Source organism: Agelaius phoeniceus, chromosome 1 (genome assembly GCF_051311805.1).
Source record: "Agelaius phoeniceus isolate bAgePho1 chromosome 1, bAgePho1.hap1, whole genome shotgun sequence".
NCBI classification, from domain to species: domain Eukaryota; kingdom Metazoa; phylum Chordata; class Aves; order Passeriformes; family Icteridae; genus Agelaius; species Agelaius phoeniceus.
This window is the reverse complement of record NC_135265.1, coordinates 13,704,536-13,716,216: the sequence shown is the minus strand read 5'-3', so window position 1 is coordinate 13,716,216 and position 11,681 is coordinate 13,704,536. Positions and strand designations below refer to the sequence as shown.

The 11,681-nt window shown below is 43.5% G+C and overlaps 1 protein-coding gene and 1 long non-coding RNA gene across 3 annotated transcripts in view; one reads left to right on the top strand and one right to left on the bottom strand.

The window, feature by feature from the left end:
* Positions 1-3,782: 3,782 nt before the first annotated feature.
* Positions 3,783-11,304, bottom strand: LOC129126560 (uncharacterized). The gene is made up of 4 exons (XR_008535093.2): positions 11,150-11,304; positions 9,125-9,236; positions 7,772-7,867; positions 3,783-5,599 (listed from the first exon to the last, which is right to left on the bottom strand). It is a non-coding gene; the product is annotated as an uncharacterized LOC129126560 (long non-coding RNA).
* The window catches only part of CCNY (cyclin Y), a 120,616-nt gene continuing 119,344 nt past the window's right edge, over positions 10,410-11,681 (top strand). Inside the window, exon 1 of one of the 2 annotated variants that reach the window (XM_077171974.1) lies at positions 10,410-10,786. In XM_077171974.1, the coding sequence (XP_077028089.1) occupies positions 10,633-10,786 (154 nt within the window). In that variant the 5' untranslated portion in view covers positions 10,410-10,632. The remainder of the gene's footprint in view (positions 10,787-11,681) is intronic. The other variant, XM_054631846.2, reaches the window with a different exon arrangement.

The window sequence follows — 11,681 nt, the reverse complement described above, 5'->3', positions numbered from 1 at the left end:
TGAAGTGGAAGCAAATGATATAACCAAAACAAAGAGCGCAGCACAGTGGAAGATTTCAGATAAATGGCTGAAGCTACAGTTGTCTGGCACTAGTCAAATTCACATGATTAAAAATCCTCTCCTGCTTTTATTTCAGCATCTTAGAAAAAACATTGACATGTCCTGCAAAAGCAACTGGCAATATAGGAGTAGTGATAGGGAGGATTCATGAGAATACATTTGCTCTTGGAGCTGATTCCCAAATTTAGGCTGCTGTCTCAGTCACTTAAGCCCCTTGAGTGAGACTGTGACCCAGAAAAACAGCCCTATCTTTCCCCAGTCACGTATTTCCACTGCTTCTCCTGAGCCAGTAATAATGTTAGCACAATTCCATGGTAAGCTGGGTTAGAGACTAGCTGAAAACTTTGCCTAATTTACCTTCAAGCAGAACAGGCTGATTGAGCTTCCTGTATGGCCATACAAATAATAATGTGGGCAAGGGAGAACAGACATGATCCTGCATGTGGGAGATCAGGACAGCTGGTTTTATAAGAGTGAACACATGATTTAGAGTGAGTGTCAGTATATCTTGTGTTTTTGAGGAGATGAATATAAAAATTGGGAAACTATCCTCAGGGGCAGCAAAAGTTCCCAACTCATGTGCATAGAGAAGGAATTGCAGACAAGGATTTTCCTTTCTCTGGTTATGTCCTGGTCCCATGGAAAGGAAAGGGGGACAGTTTTGAGTCTTTCAGTGTTGGCCATTTTGAAATACTTTGTGTACCATTAGTAGGATCTGGAAGACATTCTGCATATTGGATGCATCTGTAGTAAACTGAGATTTTCAGTGGTGTAAGTGAAAATTAGGCTGCTGGATCTTGTTTACTTTCACTGGAAAGGAGACCTTTACCTCCAAAGCTCAGAGTTGCAAGAATCCCTTCTGAAATGATCCTCATACATTTGTTCAAGTGTTGCAGCCATTGGGCCAGGGTGATTTGACTCTTCTAGGGACAGACTCTACTATGCAGTTTTTAGTGATGCACTATCTACAGGGGCCCCTGACACATTTACTTCTCTGATGGCACCTGTAAAATTGTACATTAAGTTTAAGCACATCTAAAAGCAGGATGGATATCTTGGAGAGTGAACACTTGCAGTGAGACAGTTAACTCAGTGGTTGTATTTCTGCTTCTCCCAGTCAATGTTCTGGGAAGTTTTGCTCTGCAAAGCTGGTTTAGGTTTTTTGGTTTGTTTTTGGAACTTTCAAAAATTCTTATCAATGGGATTATGCATGATTAAGGGTATAGATCTAACTCAAAGAGTCTGTCAGCCCTAATGCTCTAGATGAATGATAGAAAAATTATTTTGCATGACATAATGTATAATTTTTTCTCCTTTTGTTTGCTGCACTGTGGCCAGCAGCATGATTTATCCTGAACCTAAACGCTTTGCCAACACATATTTGATTAGAAATATTAGCCATTACCAAGACACATATTTTAGCTATGTGGGCAATCCCATACCAGCTGTGAATTCTTAAAATAACTCAGTCTGAACAACTGGGAAAATCATGAAACCAATTAACAAACTCAGACAAAATACTGTTTTATGCTTATGGATAATCCACCATATTAAACAGTGAAATGTATCTTTGGCAACTTTATTTTAGACAAAGACAATTAAGGTTGAGGTTAGAGACTTTGTAAGCTTGAATATATAATTTAGAGTCCAAAGATTGCATTTCACTGGTCTCCAGACTTTAAGGGACAGCTGCAAATATCTGACCTGAATTGCCTAAGCACTCCAAAGAAGGGAGTTTGCTTTGCAATCTTGTACCAAATTTTATAGTTCATGTAACTCACCCAGTATTTGAAATTATTTTAACTGAGAGATTACAGAAACAAACAAGTATTTTTTGATGTGTTTTTGCTATTTATTGGAAAGGTCATTCTGCAATTTTAGGAGTTTTACTACAAAATTTGAAGAAAATGGGCATATGCTTATAGACAGATATTCTGTCCTGTGTTACACAAGATATTTTTCTGGTTTTCAAAATGAATTTGAGGAGGCCTTTCTTTTCTGTTTGGAGCTAAGCTTATCTAGAGGGCTACAACTTATAGTCATAACTTGTTATATGCTTTTATGTATTCTTTAGATCTTAATTGTCAAATTATGTGACAGTTCAAAGTTCCTGGAATGTAAAAATGTGGTGTCTCTAAATCATTTCTAGTTAAGTAGCTTTAAAGTAAAGAGACACTCATCACTGAATTAATTGGTGTTACAGAAGTGTCACATGCATGAGCACAACAGAAGTATGCTGCAATAAACCTGGGGATGCACTGAGCTGGACCTAAGGAAATCCCTGTTTCAATGCACTCATTTTATTTCCTGAATAAATTTCCTTAGCACTCCCTAAGGGGCATTTTTTGAGTGACAGCAGAGGACACTTGGGTGAAGTGTTAGCTGAAGAGTTCCAGCAGTGAAGGGTAGCATTAACTTTGAATGAAAAACAGCAAGCTAGTTCCTCACTTGAGATAAAAATGTCTTCATTAATTATGTTCTCTTTAATTTGAAGTATAATTCAAATTGACCAGATTCTTCCCAATGTTAGTCAGCAGTTTCCTACAGAAATGGCTGTGCTGAGTTCCCTGTTTAACCACACATTGCCAGATGCAACTGCAGGTCATGGGGCCTGCTGGCTGGTCAGCTGCTGAAATTCCAGAGCTGCCACAAGGACTGCAGGACACTGAAACATATTATAATTATTTCCTCATTAAGAGTTTAAACAGTATGGCTCATTTTGCCTTTTGATTATTTACAATACTTGCACAATAGTATAATTGTATTTTTATTAGTTGCACTTGGTTTTATTTTCATGTTTGTTAGGACACTTTATTTCACCATAAAGTCCTGCTTCTTAGCTACTTTAATTCTTGTCACTTTTAACTGTGTGAAATGGATTCCCAGACAGCCAACAGGAAGTGTTTTTGGGTCAGCAGCTAATTTTCCCAGGCCCATTTTGCAGACTCTTGTGATTTATACCAACTCTATTTATAGAGGAAAGACTTTTTTTAACCTATGAACTTGTTATCCTCATGTTGGCATTTTTTCTATCAGCTGATGTATCTGCTTGTTGAGTGATGGTGACAGCAAAGTTAATAAGCTACACAAGTGGCAAAATGTATTGCAACAGACAAGCATTTAATAATTTAATGATGGTCTAGGCACTGCCTGCATCCTGCAGTGTTGGTGTGCATGTCAGAAGCACCATGGGAGGACAGCACATCTGTGATTACAGAGTATTCTCTCCATTTTATTTACTTGGTCCCCTTTCCTGTAACACATGAACAACTTCCTGTTTTAAAGATTTTAGTCTTAAAAAAACCCTTTCGTATAGTGAGGTTCTATGATTCCCATTCACTGAAAGGGATATGAGATATGGGGGTTAAGTGGTTTTCAAAATTCTTGCAGAGTCTGCAATAGAGCAGAAAAATGAATTTGGGTTCCTTGACTGTGGGCAAATCTCTGGGTGGTTATTCTCAAAAATAAAACAATCATTAGTCCTGTCTCTGTGGGTTTGTAGTTTAAAATGTGATAACAAAAACCCATGAGTTTCACCTGACTAAAGGAGAAAAATTTCTTCTTGCCCCCCTTTCCCCAACAGAAACTTAATCTAAGGATCATGCCAGGTTTTGCTGTATTTTTAAATGTTGACATGGAAGCCTCAATTTCATTTCTGTAGGCTTGCTTATGTCCTGGACACTTTTTCATTGAGAGGGAAAGAACTCTGGAATACAAAGAAATAATGTTTTTATTACTTTTATTGATTTTGTAGCCTTTCTACTCAAAGAACATTGATATCAATGACCACTGATGGTGGACAGAATTCACAAGAAAAGCTTTTGGCCTTTTTTCATGTATCATTTTCAGTCTTATATTGTTTTTCAAAGGAAAATGTCCTGCCTAATCCCACATAGGACCTGAGGAAGTGGAACAAAATCTGTAAGAAGTACACACTCAAAATTACATATCTGTTGATCATTCATTAAGTACATGAATTAATTTTTGGTTCTTTAAGATACATATTTCCATTTTCTGTATTTTCTAGACGTATACATGGAGGTTTTTGGCCTCTCTACAGTTCCAATTGAGTTCCTAGAGATATTCACTCACAATTGTAGTACCCTGCTAAAAATCAAAAAGGCTCATGCCTGGACACTTTTCTGTTGAAAACTTGGATGCTTCAATTTAATTTTCATACTGAGAATTTTCTCACTTTTTAATTTCACCTCTTGATTTGAAAATTAACTGATGAAAGTCTCTTTTCACTCAAGACAGATGTTAATACTTAGGGGAACTTAGCTTGAGAATGTGTTTCACAGGAATAATTCTTGAGATTCATCTGTACAGCTCACCATATTTAGCTTGATTCCCTGTCTTTGAAACCTATAACTTTTCTTCAGATCTATCCTTCAAACAAAACACTTTTTTTATTCTACTTTAAAAGGATGGTCTTCTGGGGAGCTGTAAGATAAAGCAATAAATTTCCCTCATATTCTTCATACAGAGAGTTCAGCCTGACACATGATAGACACATGATCTTCTGGTGAGCCATGTTTCAAAAGACTTCAATCATTTGCATATTACCCTTTATTAGCTCATATTACAGGACTTTTAAGCTCATACTACACAAAAATGTTTTTAACTGTGAGCTACCATAACTGATACTCAAAATTACGAGGTATTGACAGTTGGTAAAAGTAGGGGATGTTATTTTCTCAAGATGAATCTGACAGAAGATGGCTTTGTATGAACATGCTGTCCCAAATTGCTGGGCCTGGTTCAGTTCTCAATCTTGGTGGAGATTAGGCACAGCTTCATTGAAACGAAAGAAGATGTATTTGCCTAGACTTGTATGTAATAAGAGACTAACACATACCCCTTTATAGAATGGGATCATTCACAGGCAGGACAGACTAAAACACAGTAGGCTCTTATTCATACTCCATGTAGACTCTCTAGCTAGCAAAGTGCTTTGTGGCAGCACTGCCTGGTTTTACACATTTTGTTTTGTTTAGTTAGGCTTTTCTCTACAAGGGGTTTTATTGTTCAAGAGGGGGCACTCCCACCCTTGCTCATAGTCAAGTCATGGAGTAATTACTGCTCTTTACATGCCAAGATCTCAGACCAAGAAAAGGCAGCCAATCCTGATAGAGGAAGACACACACTGGCACAAAAAAACTAACTAGGGAGACAATGAAGAGAGGAAAACACAGAGTGAGCCTGTATGGGATTGTGCTCTATCTGCCTGTGACAGTAGCATCAGGGGCAATGTTGTTTTTCCCCAGTAGCTTTCCAATATAGTTACTCCATTCACTGATGAATTGAGAGTATGTGAAACTGTGCCAAAGCTAATCAAATCAAATTCCACCCAGCTGGTTAAATCCAATTGCCTGTGCCTTCCTCCACAATGCAAGGGCATCCATGGTACACTGTGCTGACCTGCCTCCTCCCTCCCAAAGCTCACTGCACGTCTGTGCACTGTGGGTGATCTTCCCCCATAAGCGTAATGCATGGGTTTCTGGCTTCTTCTGAGTGCAGATCTTATCTTGTTCAATCCCTGGAGAAACAATAAAATATAAAAGAACAGTTACATATATATATGTGTGTGTGTGTGTACATATATATATATATATATATAAAAAAAAATTTAGCACAGTTGCTCTTCAGGTGTTTCCCCTAAAACAATGAACAGTCATCCCCAGCTTGTGGGGAAACTGCCTCATTCTGCATTGATTTCAAGCTGGTGAGAAACATGGCATTAATAAAGAAGATTGTAATATAAGATAATGTGCACTTTCCTGGGCTATGTATGTTTCAGGCAGTACTCCAACACTCACTCTCTGGTGTATCACCTTCCTTCTTGAAGCAATTGTTTCCTCCTGTACAGTAAGTGGCAATAGGCAGAGTCCTCTGGTTGCCACACTTCAGAGTAGGAGTGTGACTTAGGGCTTTGCATTGTTGCCTAGAACAGTATCCCTTCATGGGCTAGCATGAGACTAATATCCCAGTATATGCACTCAAGTTGAATACATTAATCAAATAGCCCCAGTTTCTGCCTTGATCTTCAAAAGAAATCTTTATTTACTCTTTCTCCATTTCTCACTGATTCCAGTAGGGCACTTGATTCCTGAGAAACAAATGTGCCATTGACCAGAGGAATAACTCCACTGATAACATTTGTGTATTTTTAAACCAGGTCCCATCTCTTACATACTCCTTGTTAGGTCTGGGTGTCTTTCCTGTGGACAGTAGCTGCAGCTATCTGCCATGTATAGAACCCTCCACCTCTCTCTGGTGATGGCTCAGGGGTTGGGGCTGGCAGATAACTTGTGTCAGGCTGATAGGATGTCTTCTGGCAGGCACTGGATTTCTACCTCCAAGAAAGAGAATACTGTCTTAGCCCTGGAAGAATCAACACCTTCAGCAAAGGGGAAATCTGCCACAGGAACAGTCTATGCAAATACTTGTGGGAAGGAATCTAAGACATGATCCATGAATGCATTCCCTTGAGGAGCAGCACAGTAAAAGGCTTTGCCAGACAGCCTGGGTCAGAATCAAGAGTCATGCATTCTGAACTTGCCTTCAGGAAGGAAGTCTGCTAATACTACTGAATTCAGACTTGTAACAATAAATGCAAATATTAACAATAAGACAAAAACTAACAATTGTCAGAGGGATAATAACATTCCTCAGGTGTGTTCATGACTGGCTTTAACTGATTTGGAATTTATTACTATTGTCAAAAAAATTTAGCTATTATAATCAACAAAGTCTAGGGTATGATTCAGTTGACCAGGCTGAACATTTGGACACGGGAATGTTAATTTTAAGCTTTTGCTTAAACTCCAGACAATGATTAGCTCTGTGAGAAAACTGACACAATGGCATTTGAGAGTGGTTGTACACCCAACCTGTGAGTACAACTCCAACTAAACATCAGATGGCAGTGTGGGGAAGGCATTGTGTGACGTGAATTTCTCAGGCTCTAGTTGAAAGATGAGCAGAACCAAAAGATCTGGTTATCACCACTCATCTATCTTAAGGTTTTGAGTTTGTTTGTTGTTTTGTTTTTTTTTTAATTGTGCTTCACAAGTCATTTGGTTTGTGAGCAGGAAATACTTTTGGATTAAATAATACTTGTAATTTTAATCTGCTCAAAATAGATAAAAAGCTTATATAAGCAAAACACTGACCTATATCTGCTGGTTTGAAACACATTTTTGGGCAACATTCCAGGAAGATTTCAAGCACAAAATTTAATGGGTCACGTAATTAATTTTAGCCTATTAAAATCCATTGTCTTTTCTACAGTGGAGTGTCTTCTGTGCAGTGGAGATGCTACAGATTTAAAATATTTTTTGTGCAGGAATAGGCACTTTTTAAACAAAGGTATGTCAGCACTGACCAATCGTGAGAGCCTTGGCCTTAGTTTAGGGAGCTTTATGGTGTTCCTCAGCTGATGCAGTTGCTCCAGAGGGCAAACTCATTAAAATACTTAAATCATAAATCTCAAGAACAGAATAATCTCTAATCAAAGAAGGACAAACATTGATTTCTAAGCATGTCAGTAAGGTACAGTGAGCTGTTCCTGCTTTACTGTATGAATATTTATCAAATAATGCAGTTACATTTGCATCATGCACTTCAGATAGCTGAAATAAATAATCATAATCAAACCCCAAATATGTTTTCATGGTATATATTTCACCTTTTCTCAGCTCTTACATACCAGCAGGAGACCATTACCCTAGAGCAGCATCCCTTTTCTTTGATTTGAAATATGTATTGTAGCACCTTTGTCATTATAATGTATTTCAGCAAGCTCCTAGAGTGAAAAGAGGAGGAATAAAGGTAAAAATTTAGAATGAAAGACTGTGAGTAAGAAAATAGGTAGCTATACAGAATAATAGAACTATGGATAGAATATAGAATGGTTTGGGTTGGAAGGGACCTTAAAGGGCATCCACCTAGTGACCACATAGTCACATCTAGTGATTCCATCTAGTGACTACATGGTCACAGCCAGTGATCACAAATTTTAAATACATTAAATTACAATGTTGAGTTTTATAATATTAGTTTTAAATAAAACACAAAGTTTAAATCAATCCTTTCTAATAAAGAAAACATGTCTTTTTAAGCTCTACTTAAACATTTAGAGAAACAAGCTTCATAACCCATCTCCATCATTATGTGGCCTGTTTTGTTTCAAAGCTTGTGAAAATTGCAGAATAAGTATAAACTGCAAGTTTTGTCTAAGATTTTACTACAATAGATTTACAATTGTTACAAGTTTCTAAATAATCAGGGGTTATGAAATGTTTATGAAAAAATGTGGTGGGATTGATAGTGCAAGGCAACAGTTGCCCAGTTAGCATTACCAAAAAGTACTTCAAAGACAATGGCACTGGTGGCCTAGGAGCAGTCACACAGGTTGAAAAGGCCACAAATGAGCACATGTCCCTGATTGCTACAGGAAGGTGGAATTTAACAGGGCAGCTCAGGCAAGTCTTCTGCAGAGATCTCACTAGCTTGAGGTCCTTTTGTAAGATGTGGTAAGCCAAGTGCTTCAGTAACATCTGACTGTTCTCTTGTGTATATACTGAGATGATTGGATTCTTTAAAAATTGTGTCGAGATTTTCTGATTGTTGCTTATGCCCGTTTCACATTTAACCTCCCCTGCTGCCAGGTTAAGGTCAGGCCTGGTCTGAGCAGGCTCAGGCTCAGCTGGAGAGCAGGTGAGCTCCAGTGGAGGGGCTGAGGTGCCCTCAGCAAGTGATGACACAGTGCTGGAAGGCACTAGTTAGCATGACATCCTCCTAGACAGCATTTCTAAACCAGAGCTCAGCTAAGCCTTTCCTTTTGTCTGGATGCAAACTACTGAATACACTAATACAAAAAAGATGCTAAACCTATCCTTAATTTATCTTGACTTACTCAGACACATAGGGACGATGCAACTCCAAATCTACTGATGTAACTCCAAATCTACTGCCCATCCATGTTTGGGGAGGGTGGGAGTGTCCCAAAACTAGTTACAGAAGACATCCCCAAAACAGTTTGATTTTGAAAAAAACTCACATTATTTTTCATTCTTCTTGATTCTTTATATCCCACTGGAGTACATTTGCATCAATAAACATTCAAAAGGCTGTTGAAAATTAAAAATTTGATTTTCTTTGCAACGTGTGATCTGAAAAAAAAAAAAAGTAGGATAAGAACTTAGAAGTCTTTCATGTAATCATCTGACTTGAGCAGATCTTGTGAAAACATCAGATATCATGAGATGCCTGATAGATTAAGTCATGGCTCCCTGGACACAGGGCTGTAAGTCAAAGCATCTTTTATAAACATAGAAAAGTACTTTTCTCTTGTCAAATTATCAGTGTATCCATTCAACTACCATGACTCAGACCTCCAGCAGTCAAAAGATTTGCTTAGATTACAACGATTTAAAGAAGAAAAAAAAACCACAACAAAAAAGACTAATGAAAGCCATGCACCATCCCCATCTTTTACATTACTTTGAATAGGGCAAAAGTGGATTTTTGACTGGGAAAGCCCTAAACACAGGGAAGGTGGTACAAAGGGGCACTTAACACCCTCTCATTTCTCTGTGGCCTGTTATCTTTGGAACAGTCAGTACACAGGAGAGTTTAACAAGTTCTCAAAGAATTCGTGCAGCCCCTACAAATCTCTGGGACAACCAGTGACTCTCTGTGGTGGGATGCGCGTCCTCACGGCCGGGCAGGCTCGGGGCCAGCCGGGCTCAGGCTCCGGCCTGGATCCGGGCAGCCGCGGGGTCCCCGCTGTGGACAGGAGCTCGGGGGGTTCCCTCGGGCCAGCGGGGCGGCCTCGGCCCGGCCGGGCCCCTGAGGGGCGGGGAGGGGAGCGACGGGCACCGGCGGGCAGCGCCAGCCGTGCCGGCTCCCTCCGGCAGCAGCGCGCGGAGCCCCGGGCTGTGGGAGAGGGTCCGCGCCCGTGTGCGGGACGCTCGAGTGAGGAGGGCCGGGGACGCAAGAGCCAGCGCGCCGGGAGCCCCGCGGCCGCGGCTCGGGGGGGCTCCGTCGGTGGCTGCCGGGGCGGCCCCTCGGCCGAGCCGGGCTCCGCCGCCGCCTCTCCCGCAGCCCGCCCGGCGGGAGGCGTCTCCGCCCGCTTGAACCGGAACCGGTTCGCGGGGGCCGCCCGGGGCGGCTGCTGCTGCCGCCGCCGCTGCTGCTGCGGTGTCGCTGCCGCGGAGGCTGCGACGCTGCCGCGTGGGTGCGTGCGCGGAGCGGGCCCGGCGGCTGCGCGGGGGCGGGGGAGGATGGGGCTGTGCCCCGGCGGGCCCCGCGCTGCCCGCCCGCGGAGGAGGGCGGCTTAGCTGCCGCAGCCCACGCCGGCGGGCCGCGCTGCGGGGCCGCCTCCGCGGATGAGCCGCCGGGGGGAACCGCCGGCGAGTGCAGCCGCAGGGCACCGCAGCCGCCGCCTCCTCCCCCGCCGCCGCTCCCTCTTGTCGCCGCTGCCGCCCATGGCTTCCCGCCACCCCCGCTGACCGGCCGCCCCTCGCCTCCTCCCGAGCCGGGCCGGGCCGGGGCCGGGCAGAGAAGATGGGGAACACCACGTCCTGCTGCGTCTCCTCCAGCCCCAAGCTGCGGCGGAATGCCCACTCTCGGCTGGAGTCCTACCGCCCCGAGGCCGAGCTGAGCCGGGAGGACACGGGCTGCAACCTGCAGCACATCAGCGACCGGGAGAACATCGACGGTGAGCGCGGGCGGGCGCCCGGGGAGCCCCCGCAGCCCTTCCCCTCCCCTCCGCTCCCTGCGGCGGGCTCGGCTCTGCCCCGGCCGCCCCCCCGCGGGTGGGGCCGGGCCGGGCGGTCCCGCTGCCCCGGCACCGTGTCCCTCCGCTGCTGGTCCCCGCGCCCGCGGGGCTCGCGGGGATGCCGCGGTGCATTCCGCCTCCAGAGCTGCTCCTGTCCCCGGGGAGAGCTGTGCGGGACCCTTCCAGCGGGGGCTGGGAGCATCCTCGCACCGCGCCGCATCCTCTGGCAGGGTGCAGTTCTGCAGCCCCGGGTCTGCGCTGCCGAGACCCTTCGCCCTTCAGAGGATCGTGAGGTGACATTACGGGCAATCCCGGCGGGCTCGGGCACCGGGGCTCGCCTGTGGCCCAGGGGAGCGTCCCTCGCCCTTGGCAGGGCTGGCTGTGCCGAGCTCACGTCACCTGCCGGGATGTCACCTGCCAGGCCTCTGCAGGGGTGAGCGTTTAAAGGACAAACCCTGCCAGAGATAAAAGTGGGAGAAATGTTTCCCATGACAACCTTCTCTTCCAGTGACTTTTTCTTCCGTTGCTGTCATGATGAGGCGCAGTGCTCATCATGAATACTGCCTTGCCCTCTCTTTCTCTGCAGAGATATTAAAAAAGCCATGTTCCTGTTGGTTTAGTCGTGACTGAATGTGGTGCCATTCGTGCTGGCCAGAATACAGCTTTATTTTAAAGATGTGGGCTGAGTTAATATATACATGTAATTTAGTTTTTGATTAGCTGAAGTATTTAGTCCTAAAACTTTACTTGCTAAAAGGTCAGCTATCTCATGGGTTTGTTCACTGACCAAACCCATGAGGCTTTTGGTAGAAAGCCAGAAAGAAGGACTTTGGTG